Source organism: Mytilus trossulus, chromosome 8, assembly GCF_036588685.1.
Source record: "Mytilus trossulus isolate FHL-02 chromosome 8, PNRI_Mtr1.1.1.hap1, whole genome shotgun sequence".
NCBI classification, from domain to species: Eukaryota; Metazoa; Mollusca; class Bivalvia; order Mytilida; family Mytilidae; genus Mytilus; species Mytilus trossulus.
Window position 1 is genome coordinate 66,899,796 of NC_086380.1, and position 25,063 is coordinate 66,924,858.

Genomic DNA, 25,063 nt, shown 5'->3' on the forward strand with positions numbered 1-25,063 from the left:
TTGCAGCCACGTTATAGTGGATAAAAGAGGCATTTACCATCAACAATCAAATAAATATAAATATACATACATATTCTTATTGAATTCAATCAAAAGACCGAAGAAAAAGAAGACGGCGAGTTTTGTGAAAATTAAGGATGTCTGCTTGATTGTATCACAATTTCTATTTCAAACACACAAAACAAATAAATAAGTCTATAATATCTTCGTTAACGAGCATTTATTCCTTTAAAAACGGTGTAATTTAACAATATAAAACGTTCTTTTATAAACAACAGCAAAATAATAAAGTTTTCGTCATACAGAAAAGTTTATATATATAACATTTCAGTTGACCACATTACGTGGCATATTTTCGTGTCCATTCCATTGCAGTTTTGTTGTATTTTTTCACATCTAATTTATAAAGTTTTGCAGCTTCGGGAACTAGCGGGTCGTCAGGATTTGGACTTGTTAATAAAGATGTTATACAAAGTAATACTGAAATAAAAAAACAATTACATATATATATTAAAATAGAAATTGCATTTCTATATTTCAGATACATATTGCATGCCTTAGATATACATATACGTGTATTGGTAAAATATACAGGTAAACATTTGGCAATTATTAAAAAAAATAAGTTTTTAACTTTTTCCAGGCAAAGTTGACATTAAATGTATTTTGCTATTCAGTATATGTCTTTTTGGTCGTTCATATTGGTGCTCAATGTGTACGTTTCTATTCAACCTTGGCTTTCCACTGTTTAGGGTTGAGCGTTCTTGAAAAAAATATATTCACTGTCCCAGGTTAGTGGAGTGTGGGTGCCATCAAACATAATATGTATTGGTACTTAGCTTTGCAACATATTAACTCCAGATTTCTCGCTCCATTGCAATCGGCTATGAACTAATGATTTCTTTTTAAAATTGATATTTATGGCGGTATTATAAGAGGTACTGTTTGTCCTTCTCTGTATCGTTTTTTCGACTGCTGATAGTGTTATTTTTAAATTCTACATCTTTTTTTGGTAATGCTAAATTTTTATTCAATTTATGAATATGAAAAGCCCTTTGGGTGAGGTCTTTCTCCTCTTTAACGTACAAAAGCAACTTTATTTTGTTTTCACCACGAATCAATGGCAAATGGTTCAATCAAAGAGATATGACATTAAGTACTAGTAGAGTTGTATTTTTAAACGACGCGTAATGGGAAAGAAATCGATTCCCCCAAAAAATGAATGTATTTTGTTTTCGAAATCCTGCTGGTTCCCTTGACATTTGCGACTTTATTTTAACATTTTTAATTGGCTTTTAACTATATTATTGTTTTACAAGATATATTATAAGTTAAACAATAAACACAATCTTACATTTTGATATAGTTAAAGCTGGCGACCACTGTGACCGCAGTAAATCTAAACAGATTTCTCCTGAATTTCCATTAATATTTGGATGGTATATTTTTGTGGTAAATTTTACCTGAAAGTCATAAAAATACATCAAATACAGTAAATAAACATGCCATGCAACAGTCCATATCAGAGATAACAAATGTTTTACAATACTAAAAATATAATGAGAAGCAACTCTGCAGCTGTTGCATTATTGCCCCTATTTTTGAAGGCAGTAATAATTATGCTAGTTCTATACTTTAATTTTTGTTTCTAATGTTAATAATACTTTATGTTTTTGATTGACCTCTTGTTTTCCAAAAGTCATTATAAAACAAGTACCACTTTATCATATTTTTTTTTTAAACGGTGGGTCGAAGAAGGGGATTTGGAGAGGAGTCAATTATATAGTTTTACCATTTTTGTTATAATCTATAGAAACATGGAAGGACATAGTCAATAATAAAAGACAACTTTCGAACTTCAAAAAAAAGGACGAAATTCAAGGATTATTTTTATAATGGCCTAATTTTGGATTGAAAAATGTCCGATCGGATTGAATGAAATCACCAAGAATTTACTAAGCCTTGATCACATTCTCTACTGGCGGGCTGTTAATCTGTTATTGTATTACCAAAATATATATGTATTGTGTTTACATGTTGAATAATATCGATTCTAGTTTGATTTTCAAGATAAATATTTGATAAAAAAAGAGCAAGTACAAAATACGACGTCTCAACAACATATGAATTGTATTTAAATATCAACAATGAGCACGTTGTAAGTCACAAAACACAATTCGTGCTAATAACTGATATCTGGAAATCATTACCATTTTTATTATTTGAATTTAGTCAACTGGTATAATACTAATCTAAATATTTACAAAAGTGACCCGGATATGTTAAATCAAGGATTTGTATAGTAAGACTATTCACCATTTTTATGCTAGTTTTCTTAAACTTTTTATTTTTTGTATAGTAAGACAATATAAACCCTTGGTTAAATCTACAAAATAATATTGTTACAAATAAAACATACCTTTGGGGGTTTGAAAGGGTAATCACTTGGAAACATTATTCGTACGAAAAATACCCCTCCAGCGTATGGACTTTTGTCCTGAAACATAAAAACATCATTATCATTGTTGTTAACCATATCTCATTTTTGTTGAAACAAATGATTGTCACAATGCCGAGACAAAGCAATCGTAGCTTCCACGAACATCTTTAATTGAACATTTTAACAGCACAAATACGTGAAAAACAACTACAGTCTGCTTTGGGTCGATAATATACATAGGGTTATTCAATATTCATCTTACTTTCATATTTTGATTAGACGATAGCCTTCAATGATAAAAAGATGAAAAAGCACACACTCCCGTATTTTTACTTCAACTGAAAGATACGTATAGACGTAAGTACATTGAATTATATTAATACAATCAGACAGAAGACACACAGTTTCGAGAAACTTCTGTTCTGTTCCTTTGGTATCAGTAACGCAATAATGCAAAGGTAGTCTACCTATATTCAAATCTAGTAAATTGTTACAATGAGACAAATCAAACCAAAAAAATAATGATGAAATGAAGAAAGTCTTTTTAAAATTTCGGTTCATATTACGTTATGAAATACATTTATTCATACACATTTTCTGATCTATCTTATGTACACGCAGTGAATATCGTGTTATTAAGACAATTTTACTTTTTTCTGACTCTTCCTGCATTGTACATATACTTACTGGTCCTGATATCATGCCCTCCCAAGTGAACACTGAAAAATACAAAACATACAGGTTTATGATTTCTTATAAGTAATTTTATTGACAAAAAAAATTTGCTGTATTAATCCATGGCACACAATCAGTACATGCACAGTAAAAAACACTATTAGCAAAGGGATTCATCTCAAAGTTACAGTTATGCCATCAACACGTAGGGGAAAAAATATGTGTATTTATAGTTATACTTTTTTAAATGTATTTAATTGTTTCTTATAACTTAGGAGATAATAATGTCATTGCTTTATCAATGTTTCACTTTCCGACTCTGCGAGGTGTATACCTAGTAAATAACTTCGTCCGATCAGAATTGGCACGCTCTTAGCAAGCTGAAAAACAATTGAAACACTTTTTTGAAATATTTGTTGGTTGTTTTCTACAATATACAACTTCTGCAATTGAACAAATCATTTTTGTTCAAATGACAGTCGAAATTTCCAACTCGTCTTTCTAGTCGACCTTCCATGAAAGTGGACATTTACTAACTCTAGGTTTTTTTGTTTTTTTGTTTTCTAGTATTTGTTTGTCTGTCACTTGGAGAAGATTGCACCCCTCACTAACCCACTCTAATGTCTACCAAAGCCTCTTAAAAAATAGTGGATTTATTCATGTATCTTTTGTTACAGAAATCATACACAAAACAGAAAGGTGCTTGCGACTTTGATGGAGAGTTGTCTCATTGTCACTAACACCACATCTTCCTATATCTATTTGTACCTAAAAATTAAAGACAATTCTACATATATGTATACATGTTATGTTGTTGTGGATTTTTTTTATTATCTATTGTCTTCAAAGATTAACAAACATTTGATTTCACTTTTCCACAAAATGTTTGTCATGCTTTGACTTTGTAAAGTCTGGTATGGGTTCTAGTATAACGTCATTTCATTTTGCAAAAACTCCGTTATTGGACCAGATTGGTAATTTGATTTGTTTAACATTTCGTCATTATCTTATTTTTAGTCGTGATGACATTAGTTTGAAGTTCATTGTGATACTTCAACACCATAGGCACTTGTCTCAGAAATTTCCCCCTAAATACGTTAATATAACACGTAATATTAAGGTCTTTAGGTAAACTAATTCTGAGACAAGTGCCTGTGTTACACACGATATCTAAAAAAAATGAGTTTAAAAAAACTTACTGTCATCGTTTATTGGACCTGCAGAAATACCTGGTGGAGGACATTTAGAAATGTCTATAAGTTCCTGAAAAGTAAAAATTTACATTAATTTAAGTAACACAAATAAAATTCATCCTAGTAACTAGGATAAAAATGTTTACCCCAAACGCTCGTGTTTGTTTTACAAAAGATTCATTAGTTACGGTAGAATAAAAAAGGTAACAAGATTTAAAAACCCAAATATAGTACGAACACAAATCGGTCAAGATTATACCGTCAAATCCGATGCCTTGTGTAAAGATAGTTGATCAAAGGTACCAGGATTACAATTTAGCACGCCAGACGCGCGTTTCGTGTACAGAAGACTCATCAGTGATGCTCATATCAAAAATGTTTTAAGAGGGAGCGGCACGCTGTCTGCAGGTTAATAACTCTTGTAACAACGTGCTAAGGGGTCCGTATGTGGCCTGTTGCAAGACAAAATTTCTATCCTTATCCAGTATACACTATTTTCAATTGGAAGTTGGAATTTCCCCGACCTCTATGACAGGTCCTACATATTGTATCTATTGTTATTTTGCTCTAGTCTTGATCATGCATGAAATATTTGGGAATGAATGTCAACCAAACAACAATATTGAACCAGTGACTTAAAAACTGTACTTTGTTTTTGGTTTGCCATTTACATGCAATATACTCAATTGTTAGTTTTAATTGAACAAATTACTTCCGTTAGCAGGTTTATGAGGACCTTGAGCTTAATGAAAAAGAAGGTATCAAATTTCGGGTAAATCGTCATGCATACTTTTCCTGTAAATCATGATCATTTCTTTTAACTACAGGTTGAGCATTTTTTTTTTATCTAAATGGTATCAAATCGGTATGCATCGTTTTGCATAATAATATGTTTCCGCTTATCAATATCAAATTTTACGTAATGTCATTTCAATTAGAAAGAATTCGACAAAAAAAACATCTCGATAGACAAAACATTCAACTAGACCAACTAGACAAATATTTTATCTATATCTTCTATGTTATATGTATAAATGCAAAAATATACACAATGCAAGAAAAACATATTAAACATTTGTAGGACAAAATAATAATATGTATGCAGGTGTTGTGTCCTCTCTCCTCAGTGCAGCTGACTTTTTGATGAACGGAACAGTAAATTGCTTAATATCAAATAAAGATAGAAGTAATTTCAATATATTTATTTCAGACAATTTAAAGAATTTGCGATCTGGTCAAATATTATTTATGTCATTTTCAAGATGATCACGTGAAGATTTATTAATCTTAAGAAAATGAGGTTTTCATCTACAACCTCATTAAAATTACAATAATTACATATTTTATTTTTTCTACATCTGTTATCATGTTTACATCTATCCCTCTATATTTTCAAGAAATTGTCACTTACTCACATTTTACATAAAAATTGCGATTTTCAAAATATTTTTTAAGATATACTCTTTGGTTAAAGCGAAACCGTTTCAAATTGTTAATTTCAAATATCTTAAATTAAAATGATTTTATTTTTCCTTTTTGGTTACCCTTTTTTTTCTAATAATAATGATAATATTCGTAGCGTTTATTCTCCTTAACCTGAGTCCTTAACCATCACATATTGAATTGACAACTAATTAATGTTACAGGCTGTATTGTATGTTGACCTGTATATGAAAAGAAAAATCACAAAAAAACTGAACGGAAAGTCCTTAATTAAATGGCAAAATCAAAAGCTCAAACACATCACAAAATGGATAACAACTATCATATTCCTGACTTAGTACAAACATGATAGTCTTTAGGGTTATTTATGTAGATCGGTTGCTGTCTTATTGATATGTTCACTTGCACATCACTGATTCTAACACTTACCTTGTTCAACCTTTTTGTCGCCATTTTGTGAAAATATACTATAACAATAATACAAACTTCCTTGCTCAAGTCTTTGTTAAACAATACGTATAAAGCGTTTCGAACGTAATAACTATTCTTACGCAGAATTGTATGACATCAGATCTTAATTCAAGTACAAGGTAGTCATTCAAGGTAAATGAAAATTTCTGTAAACGCACAATCAGATAATAGTAACATTTAAATGTCAAAATAGATTGAAAAACACCATGAGTATTTTTAGATTAGACTAGAATATTCTATTTTACAAAATAACACGACCCATAAAAAACTTATTAATCATATTACAATGATTAAGGTAATAATAAGTCATCAATGTTAAACACGAAAGGAAAATAAATGTATTGTAATGAAGATATCAATTAAACCATTAAATTGATCCATATTGATTTCATTTAGAACATCTTGTGAGAAGAAATGTTTTCCTTTTGAGACAATATCTATTTATAAAATTATAAACCACGCTTTTAACAGGTGCAGTCTAGTATGACGACAATATTTTTAAACTAATAATGTATGTCAATAGTAAGTTATCACATAATGTACTATTTAATTAATACATACATGACATAATAAACTAAGATATAACATATGAGTCATTTAAAAACAAATGTAGAATTTTGAAATTGAAAAGTTACCAGTATAAATCATCCTTTATAAATAACAGTGATAAACAATTCAAAATGAACCATACTTCATGAACAAAATACTCAAAAAAAAACAATCTTAATAATATTAGTGAAGCATACATTGAAACATTTTTGCTAGGTACAATATTTTGACTATCCTGTTTTCATTTTAAAATTATGTTAAATTTGCTTTATACTGGAAAAGAATCTCAAAATACATAGCGTGTAATCAAATTAAATGGTTTCAAAGTATTAAGGTTCTATATATTTTCTTCCATGTATTGCTAGATTGTTTGTCAATTGTCAATATTAAAAGACTACAAGAAACGTACTTAGACAAGAAAAACATTAATGTTTCATAATTGATTTGGCTACATACACTTTCCGATACATAGTTTTTTTCTGCCATAAAAACATTTTGTATTTTTGTGCATTAACAAAACTTTTAGAAATTGCATTCAGTTTTCTCAAGCTGCTATGGTTTGGTTCATCTTTCAATTTTACCTTCACAAACTTTTGCATTTATTCCATGAAAGAAAAACTGAAATCTAATATGCAGTGTTTGAAATATTGAACTTTAGTGGCTTTGTGAGTATTCGAAATATCCAGGTCAAGGTACAACACATTAAGACTGAAAAAATCTAAAAAAAAAAAAAAGAAGAAGGAAAAAAAATACACCATATTAAAACAAAACAAAATATTCATAAAAATATCTATACACCTTTGTCAATCTTTAAAATTTCATACTTTTAAGAACCAGGTTATCTAAATCAATACAAAGGATCATATTTGAATTACAAAATTAAAAATATTGTTTGAAATCGAATGTTTAAATATAGATATTACCTCATTGAGAAATACCTACTAAATATAACTCTATATTGTCATGATTGTTGAGTATGATATATATATATATATAAAATAATTGGGTTTACAGTACACTACTGGTATATTTAGCAAAAAGACGAACTCCATTTGTCAACATGGTAAACGGACCTTATATACAAGAAGAACATTTTTTCTTTCTGCATATTTCATGTATTCCAATCAGAATGCATAAACCTGGTGAATTATTGCAACCAGTCAGAAGGAATATATATACATAGTAAATAATTTCATTTACATACTTGACTTCATAAATTCAGGGGTATTTCTTAAGAAAAAATGGGTATCCTGTACAAAACACTACACATCACGACCTGATACGATAAATCTGTGTCGCAATCCATAAAATGTTAGATCTTAAATTGCCAAAATAGTCTTGATCTAATCTATTTATTCACCGATTTCGTCTCACTGTCAATCGTGAGATTTTGGTTGCCTGAAATTACATAACTGTAGAAACAGGCATAACAGGAGGCGCTTACCGATTCCACTTACTCATTTCTGCAACTTTTGTAGTTTGTGTGTCAATTTATATGAATATATTGCAGTATTTTCAAGTAATGGAATCCGTTTAAAATCGGACTATGGAACGCTACAGCTACCCTAACATAACAATAATCATATCATTCAGGGATGAAATATAACAACTTTTCTATATAACCAGCCAAGTAGTCAACACTTCGGTGTTGACATGAATATCAATAATGAGGTCATTATTTTTTTTATAAATTTCCTGTTTACAAAACTTTGAATTTTTCGAAAAAACTAAGGATTTTCTCATCCCAGGCATATATTACTTTAGCCGTATTTGGCACAACCTTTTGGAATTTTGGATTCTCAATGCTCTTCAACTTTGTATTTGTTTGGCTTTATAAATCTTTTTGATTTGAGCGTCACTTATGAGTCTTGTGTAGACGAAACGCGCGTCTGGCGTACTAAATTATAATCCTGTTACATTTGATAACAATTCTATACTACTACAAAATTTGATTACTAAAGTATACTACTGTGTCAATCGACTATACCATTAAGATACATGCATAGACTATAAAGATGTTTTGATATACATGGAGTTAACTTTTATACTATTCTGTGAAAAAGTTGCACAATGTTATATTTAAAGATGTATAGTATAAATGTATCTGTATGATATAGCAATATCACATAATAGTATAACAAATTACATATCAGTTTAAAAGGTAGCTCAATGTTATATCTTAAGATGTTGTCATAATATAAACTAACATATCTGACAGAATAAAATAAGAGAATTGTATAAAAAGGACTTCCATAATATATCAAAACGTCTTTATGGTATATAAATTTATCTTCAAGTTAGTGATATGGTTAATTGATAGAGTCAAATGTCGTAATATTATTTGCCTCTCGTTATATCTCAACCCTTAGTGATTTGTTTATTGTTATCATAGGCAGCTTTGCCGTTCTATGCCTGAATGTAGAACCGCAGATGCATTTGATTGAAGCATGTACCTGTCGTGCTATATGGGAAATTAAGTATGCAAATGGGATAACAATAAAAAAAAAATAAGAAGTTCCTAGAATTTATATATGTGCTTTATATATGAATAGTTCATATTATTTAATATACTCTAATTGATGCTGTTATTTATGACTGATGACATTTCCCATTCAATAACTTTCCTTTTTATATCAAAATGGAACTCTAACTGTCCAATACATTGATGGATGCATAATGTTTGATGTGATTCGCTAATGCTTTGTTAATTAAGCGGGTTACTAAATAACAAATAAGGATTTGAATAATTGAATAACTAAATAATTACAGTAAAAAGCTAAAGAAAACAATGCAACAAAATGTTTTAAAGGGAGAGATCCAGCAGTTTGTAAGAGAAGGTTTCCAAACTAGGATAAAGGGGGGTTCCAACCATATGTCCCCACTCAAATACATTGATCGTAAAAGGAGGGTCTATTCCCGACTCCCACGGTTTATCTGATTGACAAATACATATTTAATTTGAAAATACTAAAAACCATAAATGGTCAAAATAAGCCTCAATCAATCATAAATGGTCAAATAAGCTTCAAATAATAATTTGCGTTATGACAATGCTAAATCAGGAACTGAAAACAAACATAGAAAAAAGCAAACGACTATTTGTCGTTACCGGATACAATGCTCTTTCATCATTATATCAAAACAATTTAGCTTTGATTTCAATTACTTTCGTTTTCCGTGATCAATTTTTCTTTTTGATTACAATCATGTGATATATATAATAGAACTCAAACCAATTCAGCAAGATATATGGTTAGTTTACTTTTGTGAATCATAATTTGGAAAATTAATAAACGTAAGTACATCGTATGGACATTATGATAAAATAAGCACCAGCTTTCAAACCGAATTTATGTTTTAAAACTTTTGGAAACGTATGAATCGTAAGAGAATAGCAATTGTGATTGATAGACTTTGCTTGAAAGAGAAAGAACTGTTGCTTCTTTTTTTATTCTAATTTTATCAACAGAAACTTTTAGTCGTTTTGTTTTAAATAATGTCCTCGATGAAGCCCCCACTACAGACCTGTCGACAACATCTGGAAGAACCAGCCTACCTAGTGCTATAAAAATGATGCCATACAGCCAATTACATATATTAAAAAAATATCATCTATTTACCACACGAAAGTACTAAGTACCAAATATGTTTGTCAAAGCTTAACATGCATGACTTACATCTACACTATATTTTCAAAATATTTATTTATTGAAGATTTACAAATTTAACAATACTAGTACTCAACAATTATATTTTTAGGTCATTGTATATTGCTTTACCGACATTTCATTGACAGAATGCCAAAAAAATGTATGCTGTGCTTCATTACTATCTTAGTAATCGCTGTAAAAGTAATCAATGCTTTGGTGGAAACGTTTCCTTGTCAGTTTGACTATAGATGTTTGTGTTCATATACATGCGAAAGGTTGACCGCCGACTGTGCTTGGGAAGGTCTTCTTAATAATCCAATAATTCCTACAAATGTGGCAAATATATCGTTCGCTCATAACAATATTCGCAGCATTAAAAACGGGATCTTTCGAATGAATCATGCCCTCATATGCTTGGATTAGTCAAACAACAACATTAGTAAACTGTATCAAAGATCTTTTGAGGGTCTTTCGAAATTGAAGACATTAATTATCAGTAATAACTCTATCAATCATACCGCTATTTCAGTTAATATTAACTAAGCCATTAGTATCTCTGATGCACCTTGCGATTCAACAGAATGTCAAAGATCCGTTTTCGCTCCATGTGTCATCGTTGGTAACCCTACGAACTTTCAAAATGGATGTTGTATCTCATGGAAATGAACCATTTGGTGTTGGATATGCAAAACTGCGTTTTCTGCAGTATTGGATGTTTCTGGATTAACTGGATACTGTACTCTAACAGTTATATCACCAGCTACATTTAAATATATGCCTTATATTGAATGGTTGGATTTGAGTAATGAAGTTGATTAAGGAATAACGCGATATTGAAGTTAGCTAATCAGAATTGAAGAATCTTAGTGAGCAAGCTCACGTACCCCACGTCCCCACATTGTCATTGGAGAAATTAAATAAGTAAAAAAAAACTGTACAAGAAAAAATAATGACATATAATTTCCTGTCAATATGCACATCTACATAGTACGTCCTTATTATCTACAAAATTTCATAAAATTCTGTTGTGTGGTTTCAGAGGAGTTGCGTTGACAACTATTGCAGCAGTACATTTAAGTAAATAAGTTCAAAGGGGCGTAGCTCCTAGAAAAAAATGAATCGTAATTTCCTTTCGATATGCACATCTACATAGTATGTTCTTATTATCTAAAAAGGTTTCATAAAATTCTGTTGTGTAGTTTCAGAGGAGTTGCGATGACAAACTGTTGCAGCAGTACATTGAAGAAAATAAGTTCAAAGGGACGTAACTCCTAGAAAAAAAATGAATCGTAATTTCCTGTCGATATGCACAACTACATAATATGTCCTTTTCATCTAAAAAGGTTTCGTGAAATTCTGTTGTGTGGTTTGAGAGGAGTTGCGATGACAAGAAACAGGACTGATGGACGGACGGGTCAAAAATGTGTATACCCTCCGCAACTTGGTTGCGTGGGGTATAATAACGTATTATAATAAAACATACATGCAATGTTATTAACAGACTGTATATGAAAATGAAAGCTCAGTTCTTGCATTAGATATCTTCCTATTTCCTTTTTACATTTAGTGAAAGGTCAATTTTAATGTCATTCATTTCCCACGAGGGACATTTTTTAAGTCTTTTAATCTCTATAATTAAATGCACAAAACTACAAATGCATGTGGTTCGAAAGTTTTTAAGGCGTATTTACGAATATGCGACCATAAATGGTGAAAGATGTCATAGTAAAACAATGTCAATAAATTTTGACAAAATGTTCAATAAAAAAATGATAAGAGGGTCATGTTTAGTTAACATAAATATCCAATAGGGAAGTTGATATATGTTTTATCTTTCAATGTACAAATTCTTTCATTTTGGTTAAAACAGATGGATTTTGTTTTAATACTAAGTAAACCACCACTCATAAAAACAAATCTTACGAGCAACAAATACTCATAGGTCAAGAGTTGCAATACAAACACATTTGAGTCGTAATTTTTTTTGGCGCAAAGAGCCATTGGTTCTACACCTTTTCGAACTTGTCAATATCTAACAACAAGAAAGGTGTTGCCACTTGTTAAAAAATATCAATCACTGTTATGCTTTCGTATTTTACGTTATCTGGTTTTGTCTGTAAAACTTCCTTTGTAAAAATCCTTGTACTTTGTTTCAGTATTGTGTATAAAGTGCAATCTTTAATTATATTAACATGAGTATTTGTGTATATCCGTTTTGCGAACGGAAAACTTAGATTTAGGTAACAATAGTTAACGATGTTCAAATCTCATAAATCGATTAAAAAGATCCAATTAAAGATAGCTCTCTAAAACCAAAGGAATCGCATACAGTAACGTCTAAAGAGAGTTGAGACTATATGTTTCTTCAGGGAAGGTTCTCCTGCTATGTATGTATTTTGGATAAATGATTACATTGTTATAAATAGAATATGAAAATTTGAATCAAATCGGTGAACAAAAATTTGATTTTAATGATTAGGATTATAACGCTATGCTGTCTGCTATACTATTGACAGTTTTACCTATTATGTATGTTTGTTTTGTTCACGCATCGTTGTCAATACATTGGAATTGTATGCGATTGTCATACTAGTGAGAGGTTTAGTTAGGTATAAAACCAGGTTCAATACACCATTTTCTACATAAGAAAATGTCTGTACCAAGTCAGGAATGTGACAGTTGTTATCCATCCGTTTGATGTGTTTGGGCCTTTGATATTGCCATTTTATTAGGAACTTTCCGTTTTGAATTTTCCTCGGAGTTCAGTACTTTTTGTGATTCTACTTTTTACTGGCCATGTGTTCTCATACCTAGTTAAAAATGTCAAAGCCAAGAATTGAACAAAATAATAGTTTAAAAAAAATAAAGTATTTTCTACTACAGGAATAGATCACCGTAGCTGTATTAAGCAGTATCTTTCGAAACTTTTGGTTGTTAAAGCTGTTCCATTTCGTATTTCATTTGGCTTTTTAACTTTCTTTATTCGAGAGAAACTGATGAGTGTTTTGCAGACAAATAAGTTTACGATAAAATTACAGACAAAACGACTTTCCTTGTAAATGAAGATCTAAGTCAGAGAAACCTTGCCGCTAGTGCATTTAGATATTGACACAGTGTATCGGTCAACCCGGGGGGTTACGGACTATCCTTTTTGGTATAAAAAAAAATGGAACAACACGTTTAAATATTTCTTGTGACCGAAGCACTTTTCTGGATTTACCTTCATCTGAAACGTTCAAAGCCAAACATGTGAAGTCCGAAGATGTATCAGAACCGAAACCGTTGAAGAGCTATATGTAAAAAAAAATACCTAAAACTAGATAGCCAAATTCATCTAAAGCCAACTTTGCCAGAAGGAGTTGAAACCTTAGTTTCTTAATAATTTCAAAATTTATAAACGGACAATTTAAGTAAATTTTGTTAAATTATGTCGGTACCGAAGTACTGACTACTGAGCTGATGATACCTTCGGGGACTGATAGTCCACCAGCAGAGGTATCGACCCCATGATGTAAAAAAATGGAACAACACGTTTAATGATTTCTTGCGTCCGAAGCGCTTGTCTGGATTTACCTTCATCAGGAACGCTCAAAGCCAAACATTTGAAATCCGAAGATGTATAAAAGAGGGACGAGAGATACCAAAGGGACAGTCAAACTCATAAATCTAAAACAAACTGACACCGCCATGGCTAAAAATGAAAAAGACAAACAGAAAAACAATAGTACACATGACACAACATAGAAAACTAAAGAATAAACAACACGAACCCCAACAAACACTAGGGGTGATCTCAGGTGCTCCGGAAGGGTAAGCAGATCCTGCTCCACATGCGGCACCCATCGTGTTGCTTATGTGTTTACAAATCCGGTAAATAGTCTAATTCGGTATAGGTCAAATTCATGAAAGGGAAGAGGATTGTAGTTACGACGTAAGGAACATATCCGATATCATTTGTGAAACGGTTATTCCATAACGGTCAACCAACTCGTGATGGCGTCCGTAAATTTTTTAGGGATGATTTCAACTTCACCATTTGGAACTCTTGGTTTAATAGTTTCCTTGTGAGCAGTAACTCTCTATCAAGAAAATCATGATAGGAAATGCAAGCTTGGGAATATCGTATCAATTGGGAGATATATACCCCGTATGCAGGTGCTGCTGGAATGTTGCTACTAAGAATGGAAAGCTGAAATCATCTCTTTTGTCGCAAAGTTTTGTCTTCAACCGACCCTCATTGTCAATTTCTAGATGTAAGTCAAGATATGAAGCCGACTTAACTGTATCCGTAGAGTCCTTTATTTCCAATTCGATGGGATAGATGCGTTCCACAGTCACCAAATCTTGAATTGTTTAGTGAAAGAACGTCATCTATATAGCGGAAAGTAGAGTTAAAGGAAATTGACAACTTCTTATCTTTCTTCTTGAGAAGTTCCTGCATGAAGTCAGCCTCATAGTAATAAAGAAACAAGTTGGCAAGTAGAGGGGCACAGTTTTTTCCCATTGGGATGCCGACAGTCTGTTGAAAAACACGTCCTCCGAACGTAACAAATATGTTGTAAATCAAGAAATCAAGCATCTTGATAATATCGGTTTCAGAGAATTTTTTGTTTGAATCAAAGTGATTCTTTACAAAGTAGGATTTATCCCTCCCTAAGACAAGATACTTGTATCTACGTTTGCAATTCTTTTTTATGAAGCAAAGTAATACCAACTCTTTTAATTTGTCTTTTAGTTTGGAATGTGGACTATTTGTGTAAAGAGTAGAAAAGTCAAATGTTTTAATACTGTTACAAGATGAAAGAGAGTTAGATTGTATGTACTCTAAATGATCTTTGGAATTTTTAAGTATCCACATCTGATTCACGCCACCTCTAGAATATGCAGTTTCACAACAACTTTGAAGCCCGTCTTTGATTGCTGATAAAATAGATTTAGAAATGGGTTTCGTGGAGCACTTGGAAGACCCAGAAATATACCGTTGTTTGTAAGGAAACTTATGTAGTTTAGGTATCAAATACAGTGATGGAAGATCCAGTTCTTCAACTTTGAAATACCAAAAGGAACAAAGAACAGACCTATGATTATCCAGGATTTCCTCTTTGGTAAGTGTCTTGAGGGTATATGTTGAGATTCCAAGTGAATTGTCTATACCTAATTCGTTTATCAAGCAATTAATGTAATGACTTTTACAGACAAAAACGATGTTATTTGGGGCTTTGTCTGCGGGGATAAGTAAGTACCGACACTGTGCCGACATCACTTGCCAAATCATACCTGTTCTAACCAGAAAACATTAAAAAACATACCCTGTTCTAAACAAATATTAAAAACACATCCTGTTCTAGACACGCTCAGAAAATGTATACCCTGTTCTAGACGGTATAAAATCGATGCTGTTCTAGACCCGGGTTCTACACTGTATCTTAGTTAAATAAGCGATCCTGTACTAGACAAATACTTTGTAAAAAAACTGTACTCACCAGCAGGGCACGACAAAGCGATCCTGTTCTAACCAGCAGATCATAAAAAAGGGCCCCTGTTCTAACCAGCAGGGCATGAAAAGGGGATCCTGTTTTGCGGCTCACTCATACCACTAAAAATATAGGAAGTAACACCCCTTGGCGGTAAACTAACTTGTGTTGCATTGGTGATCTGGTAGAATAAAATGTTAAATTGAAGATGAACGAAAAGTGTTTCTTGATTTGTATATTATCGTATGTAATGATTTATCTTACCTCCTATACATTTCTAGGAACACGATTGGTTAAAAGCAACCGCGTGGAGAACGTGTATATTCCATCTTGTTTAAATAAGCGGGCGTATTTCAATACACAGTTGGTAATGGAGTAACGTCCCTTTATTAAAACAATACGGTTTTGAACAAAAATCTGAACGATTGAAATAAATGCTAAAAAACACATTTAAGCTAGCAAGCTATTATTATTGGCCTTTGTTTTTTGTATAGACCAATGGAAATAGGTTCTTAATAGTAACGGCATTAAAGACTTGATTACTGTGATATACCACTAGTATAAATACAATATGTTAAGATAGTCGGTGAGATAAATTCGCTCTCATCCCATATTGAATTTACTAACCTCATATATATCGTATTAGGTCACTCGCACACTATGTAACTAATAATGTGTATGTTAGTGTCATGTAAGACCACGACATGAATTTTAAAAACTTATGATATTAGATTAACATGGATAACCTTTTGCACATTAACAAACCTTTAAAACTTCTTTTCCGCCTAATATGGGAATGCAAACAAATATCGAAAAAAGTAAAAGCTTTAATCTCATTACAGGAAACAATGCATTGTTATCTTCACATATAAATCTTATTAGGTTTAAATTAAGCTGTTTCATTTTCCTTGTGAAATACGTCATTTTTTATACGAATTTCAGCGTACAAAATGAGACCTGATTGTGAAAATGAAAACATTTTCAGCAAATACTAGGATGATTTTGTTCATTTCAATGTATCATAATCTGGATAGCTGAATAAAGTAAGTGTGGATATTTATAATGAATTAGCAAAAGATACCTTATGGTCAACATACTGTCTTCAGCAACAGAGATGTGATTTTCATCATATTAGGTGATCACAAATTGTCAACGACAAATTTACAACGACGAACCAAAGTGTTTAAACCTTAAATCATGCGTTCAAAAAAATGTTTCAATAGAAACAGTCCTGTTGCCTATTGTAATGAAAGGAAACCTTCAATCTGACCAGATTAAAAAATAAATTGCAATTTTAAAATATGATATTTAAATTTATTTGTTTTCAGGTGTATCTTTATCATTTTATTGGCCCTGGTGGAAGAATGACGAACAAAGTTATATTTTATTGCATCACTCTTTGTTTTGTTGAAAAAGAGACGATTGGGACTTCAAACAGAACTTTTCCTTGCGAGTTTGACGATGATTGTGTATGTTCATTAACAAAGCAAAATATGATTAAAGCTGACTGTTCTAAAGAGGCTCTCGATAAAATTCCAAAAATTCCTTCAAATGTGATAAACATATCGTTTGCAGGAAACAATATTGAATTGGTTGACAATGGCATATTTGAGGCAAACGTACGTCTTCTTCATTTAGACTTGTCCGACAATCGCATTCATAGACTGCATTCAAGATCCTTTCTAGGTCTTTCGAAACTGGAGACATTGATTTTCAGTAATAACCGTGCTAGCTTTACCGTTTTTTCGACAGATATTTTCAAGCCATTAAAAGCCTTATTACACCTATCGCTAAAATTTAATTGGGGGTACCCCGACCAGTTTACGCTAAATGTGTCGCCATTGTTGAAGCTTCATACTATAAGAGTTGATGTTATACCTCCTAGTACTCATCCATTTGGTGTTGAATATGAAAATCTACGTTTCCTACAAGACGTGGACATCTCTGGATTTACGGGATACTGTAAAATAAAAGTTGTTACACCAGATACATTTAAATATATTCCTTATGTCGAACGGCTAGATTTAAGCAAGTGTGGCATTAATGCAATTTTAAGTGGAACCTTTAAACGTTTAGTTCATTTGAAATATCTGGATTTATCTTACAACAGATGCCTTAAATTTAGAGGACTTGCAAATGTCACATATGATCTCCCATCAACCTCATTAGACATTTTACGAATTAACAAAATCCATCAAACTTTTGATCTGAATACTGTTATGACTAAGTGTGTTCTGAGGCCTCTCAAAAGTACTAATATAACACAGATATACCTTAACAGCAATCGGCTGCAGTTATTCGAGAAGGGTGCAATTGAATTTTTCCCTAGAACTTTAAAAATATTATCAGTAGCGGATAACGAATTTAGTTTTTCTGGAGAGTACATTAAAGATATAATTAAATCTACCCTTCATGAAGTTAATATATCGTTTATTGGGATGTCACATTATTTGAAGAACCCTGATGAATCATGTGATCATACGCTCATAACTCCTTCACCTTGCAATTATTGCCCCGATACATACAAAAATGATGTGATTGAACGACATGAATTAAACAGTGGTACGAACAACTCCCTGTTTACCTTGTTTGATCATGATATTGTGTATATTCCATTTGAACTGAGGAAAATTCACTTGAGGGAATGCAAGTTACGATACTATCTGCCTGAGATTATCTTTTCAAATAACATGCTGGACTATGTTGATTTTTCTTCAAACACCTTTTTTGACTGGCAAGGTCCACTAGGGAATCTATATCAACTAAAATTCTTTAACTTATCGAATAACTTCTGTTCCAAAGTCTCTCCTGAGTTCTTTACCGGTATGCCAAACCTTACAACCCTTTTAGTACAAAGCAACTTATTAGGATTTGTAATACCGAGCGATAAAAACGGAGAAATACTAGCACCACTTGTTAATCTACAAGTGCTTGATTTGGCTGACAATAGAATTCCAAGCTTGCCATCAGTCTTCTTTAATGCCCAATCACAATTACGAACGTTAAATTTGGGCGGGAATATGCTTGAAACTGCTACATTCGAGATAAAACATATGACAAAACTTTCACATTTAGACTTATCAAATAATAGACTTTCCGTTCTGGATACATTTTTCACAAAACAATTAGATCACCTTTCAGAAACTGTTCCTGACTTGACTGTTGAGTTATCGGGTAATCCCATTAAATGTATATGCGAAACAATTGATTTTTTTCATTGGTTGTCAACAACAAAGGTTCATGTTCAAAACGTGTTGCACCAAGATTGTCGATTTCACTTAATGCCTCTGAATAGTTCAAAGGTCATTTATGACTATTTAAAGAAGACATGTTCCTCTTATACGACAACAATTATCGCTGTAGGATCATGGGTAGCTATGTTTGCTATTGTCATAATTGCTGGCTTTGTATATCGGTATAGATGGAAACTTCGTTATGCTTATTATATGGTGAAAGGAAAACATCATGGACAAATCAATCCTGTTGGACTAGATGATAATTTTCAGTACGATGCATTCGTTTCTTATGCTGACGAAGATTGCACATTTGTTCATACAAAATTCATTAAACATTTAGAGGATGACCGAAACATACGTTGTTGTATTCACAAAAGAGACTTCTTGGCCGGAAATGATATCGCAACTAATATAACATCCGCCATTCATAACAGCCGTAAAACGGTCGTAATATTGTCGCAACATTTTCTACAATCTGATTGGTGTCTATTTGAATTTAATATGGCAAAAATGGAGAGTATCTACTCAAGAAGTAAAGAAAACATCATATTACTCGTGTTCCTTGAACAAATGTCACCAAATGATCTACCATTGAATATTTTGGAACTTATCCAATCAAAATCGTACATAGAGTATCCGAACGACGAGTACGGGGATGTTGTATTCTGGGATAAACTCAAGGAGACATTGTCAGTCTAATGATGCGTTATCAAATTGAATATATTGTATATATATATTGCTAGTTGTATGTGGTCTCGAACACTTGCCACCTTTGACTTTACATCTCCTACGATGGTATTTTAATCTTAAGTGCATGAATATTTTTTTTTTTCGTGAAGTTAACAGGTTCTTGAGTATTAGATTTGTAGATGTCCCAAGGGATTGATTTAAATGGGCATCACTTGAATTTATATTGATGAAATTGGGTTTACATCTCTTGTGCTGGACTTCAGCTCTTTGGTTTAGATCTGAAGCGCTAAAGTTGACATTCTGAGCGCAGGACTTTGAATATTCAGCGCATCGCATTAAATTTTCAGCGGTTGATTTCACAGTCAGTGCTAGATATGTAGTTTATCTGAATTGCTTGATTTTGTTCCAACAGATACAACCATCAGTGCTAGAGAATATATCCTCAGCTTAAAACTTTACATCTTTAGCGCTGTAGTTTATTCTCATTTGCTTGACTTGTGTCTTCCGCGTTGATTTTTTTATATCACCAGCGCTTGACTTCAAAACCATTTAAATCTCTATGTGTAACAGACTAACGTGGTCTCGGACATTTTCAAGAAGTGTGATTCGAACACAGTCGTTGCGGGGGTCATTGTTTTTGTGTATATGCTAGCAAACATAGCACCAATAAGAGAAACCTGTATACTAGTGCCTTTATAGTATGCCAAAATACACATCTCAGCTTAAAGTATTGGGGTTATTTTCATATTGTAAAGTTATTATTGCGTATTAAAATGTTTTGTTTGTTTCGTCTAATAAATGGAAATACCATGTTTTTCACATTGCATGTATAGATGATTATCTTTTAATTGTTGTGTACCAATTTTTTTATATTTTACTTTGAGTTACTTACTCGTATGTACTATTATATATTGATTGATCTTAGTTTTTATGCTTTATACATGCTGCATTAAAACTAATCCCGCTGCAAATTTTACACCTGTCCTAAGTCAGGAATCTGATGTACAGTAGTTGTCGTTTGTTTATGTAATATATACGTGTTTCTCGTTTCTAGTTTTGTTTATATAGATTAGACCGTTGGTTTTCCCCTTTGAATGGTTTTACACTAGTAATTTTGGGGCCCTTTATAGCTTGTTGTTCGGTGTGAGCCAAGGCTCCGTGTTGAAGGCCGTACTTTAACCTATAATGGTTTACTTTTTAAATTGTTATTTGGATGGAGAGTTGTCTCATTGGCACTCACACCACATCTTCCTATATCTATGCATGGTCATATTTGTCTATGAGTGTTTTAAATTACATGTATATTTTAACATTCTATAAATATTTTTTAATTATGATTATGTATTTAAGAAATCTCTATTTTTGTCTTATTAATGTGCCATGTATGTTATTGTTACAAAGACATTTTATAATGAAACCATTAACTATAATGTATATAATTGTAAATAATATAGTATAGACGCACCATCACTTCTACCCTGATGACTGGTGCCCCCGATGTAAAGGGGTAGTTTTCTAAATAAAATATATATATATTACTTTATTGTTGATATGTGCATCCATTTTGTAAAGTATTGTTTTTAATTGATAATATAAGAAAAGTCGCTCAAATTTTGAATTTAGTTCCTGCTGATTTATTCTGTCCATTGTTATTAAAAGAGGGACAAAAGATACCAAAGGGACAGTCAAATAACTATAACTATATAACGCCAGCTGTAGTACTGAGAAAAAGCGGTCCGCATTTGTCAATTAAATGTATACATATAATGAATTGATGAGATATAAGTTTATATCATGTTGTATAGATATTCTGCTTTGTATTTCTATAATAACTGGTTTCTTTTGATGCAATAAAATTATTTCTGTATTAAAACAGGTTCTAACAAGTTCAATACATTTTGATGCACAACACGTTGGTTAAATTAGTCGCGCGAAATTTCCAGCCATATCTATTCGGACCATCACATTTGGTATGTTTCTTTAAAATGACGCTTGGTACCTTCCTTTTAACCATTATTATCGGGAAAATATTCTACCAATTTACTCTATTGAATACAGTATCAATCCTATCATGATAATTCAATTTTCGAATTTCACTGTTCTCGAATGGATTAATATCGTAACCAACTAAATGACGTGGAAGAAGTTATATTTTTAATGAATTCAACAGAAGTATCCATTTTAAAATTCTAAATCGCGATTAACTAAAACATGATACGAAGTGAGCGATACTAAATACTTGTTGTCAATTTTTAATCAATTTATCTTGCTAAAATGACTTTACAATTATGGTTATTTGCAGAGATATTCAAATTTGCTGAAATTTATACATTCAAATTACTCTGTAATAAAAAGACTGGTTTACTTCTAACATATGGTTAGTTTAAGTATTCAGTATAGGATGTCACGTGCGTCTTTTTATTTGGCTCTGAAATGTGTTTATCGTCTGCCAGCATGTTGATCTATGAGGGAGGTGCCGAACAGTTAATTTGAACAACATTCAAATATCTTAGTTTGTTTTCTCAATTTTTATCTAATTCAACTGATGAATTTTTATTTTTTTATTCAAGAATTGAATGCTTCTTTTTGTAACTTCATTGAGGTGTAAAAGCGTTGATCGAAGAACATTTCCGCGCTTCATTCTTAAAATGTGCGCACGATCAACGCTTTTACACCCCAAATGTTAAAAGACGCGAGAAGTATATGTCGTCGTGCGGCCTGTCAGAATCAGCAAAACCCAAACCACATAGTGAGCTTTAAATGACTCTGACATGACAAAATATAAAACTATGCAAAAGGAAAAAAACATGCTGATGTCTGAAAACCCCCAACTACACACGAAAAAGAAATATAACAGGCTGCAACAACGACAACAACTGAATTACATACACCTGGCGTGGGACAGGTCTATAAAGAATGGTTAAACACTGCTTTCATATAAGCCAAATAATCCGTGATACTATACAAGATTGTTTCGCAGTAAAAATCTTTAAGTCTGTACTTGAGGTACACATAAAAGAGAATCACTTGGGAAGCCTGATTCTCGTCATTAGGTGGACACGGCGGATAAATGCGTTCAGATGAACGGGTAAAGACATTTATCAGTTCTTAACAAATTAAACTTTGCTTTTATTCGAGATGATACCAACCTAACATATAGAATAATCATTGGCTTTGATCTAAACTAAAAATCCTGATAGACTGTTGCTTTTTCAATTCTATCATTATATATTTTATTTTGATTGATTGGTCGGTTGTTGGTTGCTGAATTTCAAGTGGCAAATAGTACTTGCATGATTAAGGACAGCTCTTTTTTTATTAAGTAGTATTTTTGCTGGTTGTATATATGTCTCAAGATTGCGTTTTCCAAATATATTTATTTGTTTGTGAAATTATCTATTTTTTAATGAATTATTATTATCATTATTGATAATTAAAGAAAAGAAGAAAATCTTCATCATTATTTCAATAGTATTGATGTGGACTTAGAATAACACCTGTAGATTAGTTGTTATGGATTGCAGCAAATGTAGTTAGGTGTTGTACCACCTTTTGGTTCCCCACTAAAATGAAACTTTATTAGACCAATAATTGACTTAACAACGTTCATCAAAGAAGATTTTGACGTCTCTAGTTTCAGAAACCGCTTTAAATGTAGAATTACCTGTGTGGTCTTAAATGTTTAACAAAATACTGATATTTCATTGCTATCTGTTTAATTTTAATTTATTACTGTCGGTGACTTTCAAATCTTTTCATTCATTGACAAATCCACAACATAAAAGACACGTGGTCGTGTAGTAAACAGTGTATAACGTCATTAAAAAATGTATATAGCAGTATACATAAGTATTTAAAAAACGCATCTAGTATATTTCCTTGAATAAGATTAAAGGAGATATGGGTATACATACGTCAGTGCGACAGCAACCCAACGACACATAAAGATACACAAACAAGTAGACTGGTTCTTCGTCCTTTATCAGTTTATCAGTTTGGCTCTGATATACCCATATGTTGCAAGGGAGAGGACCAGGGGTGGTGTTCTCGAAGCTATCTTAGGATTAAGACGTGTCCTAAGTCTATCTTATGACAAGTCTTTGTCCTAAGTCGTGTTCTCGAAGCTCTCTTAACTTATAATAAATCCCATTTTTCGTCCTAACTTTAGGACACCCAACAAGGTGTCTTAAGAGCATCCTATCTTCATCCTAGTGTAATAAAGTTTGGATTTAGCTTTTTGCTCATTATTTTACGTGAAAATGAACGTGAAATGAAACGCACCATCGGTTATTAACTCGTACATAAAGAAAAGGTGCATGATTTCAAACTTTGAACTTCGTGTTTCACGATACGATTATACTAAAAATTTAATTCTCTTTTCAAAACAAATTGTTTTCCAGTTTAAATAACAATCTTTTTTAATATAATTACATTGGTAATTATGCAATTTATTCTGTACATGTTATGATAAAATTCGTAAATAATTTTATTAAATATTTTCGTCATTAATAAATGTTTTATCAACAAATATCTTTAAAGATTTAAAATTTCGACTTAGGATATGTTTAGGACGTCCTAACATAAGATTCGTCTGAGATAGCTTCGAGACACAACTTAAGAGTGTCCTAAGTTGATCTTGAGTCCTTCCTAAAATTGGTCTTATCTATGACTTAGGACGAATCTTAGGATACTTTCGAGAACACCACCCCAGCCTACTAAGTATATAATCATGTTCCGAGTGTTGTAATGCGTAATACGGAAAAGCAAGACTGTATGGCACGCCGTTATTATATTTATTCAATTTCGAGATATCTTATTTAGTTAAATAAGATATCTTAATTATTAATAGAGATATCTTATAAACTAATAGAGATATCTTATATATTAAAAGAGATATCTTAAATACAAATAGAGATATCTTATATATTAAAATGTTTATAAAGATATCTTATTAAATATATAAGATATCTTTTTTTAAATATAAGATATATCTCTATTAATTTATAAGATATCTTATTAAATATATAAGATATCTTTTATAATGTTAATAATAGGGAGAGGACCAGCCTACCAAGTATATTTATATATAATCATGTTCCGAATGTCGTAATACGTAATACGGAAAAGCAAGAGTGCCCCCTGAAAATATTATTTTCGCGATATCAAATATGCATAGTAACATTTTGTGGTTTCTAGTGCTATTAACTTCATTTAGTCCCCGCAAATATAATACAATTAAGTC

The 25,063-nt window shown here is 31.8% G+C and overlaps 2 protein-coding genes across 2 annotated transcripts; one reads left to right on the forward strand and one right to left on the reverse strand.

Annotated features, from left to right (window-relative positions):
* Positions 1–201: 201 nt before the first annotated feature.
* LOC134681297 (ubiquitin-conjugating enzyme E2-17 kDa-like) lies at positions 202–6,370 on the reverse strand. The gene is made up of 6 exons (XM_063540865.1): positions 6,181–6,370; positions 4,315–4,378; positions 3,128–3,159; positions 2,420–2,497; positions 1,355–1,463; positions 202–480 (listed from the first exon to the last, which is right to left on the reverse strand). The coding sequence occupies exons 1-6, from the start codon at positions 6,202–6,204 to the stop codon at positions 341–343; spliced, it is 447 nt and encodes a 148-aa protein (XP_063396935.1). The 5' UTR covers positions 6,205–6,370; the 3' UTR covers positions 202–340.
* Positions 6,371–17,259: 10,889 nt separating this feature from the next.
* LOC134727888 (toll-like receptor 4) lies at positions 17,260–19,836 on the forward strand. The gene has a single exon (XM_063592284.1). It carries the CDS (start codon positions 17,260–17,262, stop codon positions 19,828–19,830), a length of 2,571 nt encoding a protein of 856 aa, XP_063448354.1. The 3' UTR covers positions 19,831–19,836.
* The last annotated feature ends 5,227 nt before the right edge of the window (positions 19,837–25,063 follow it).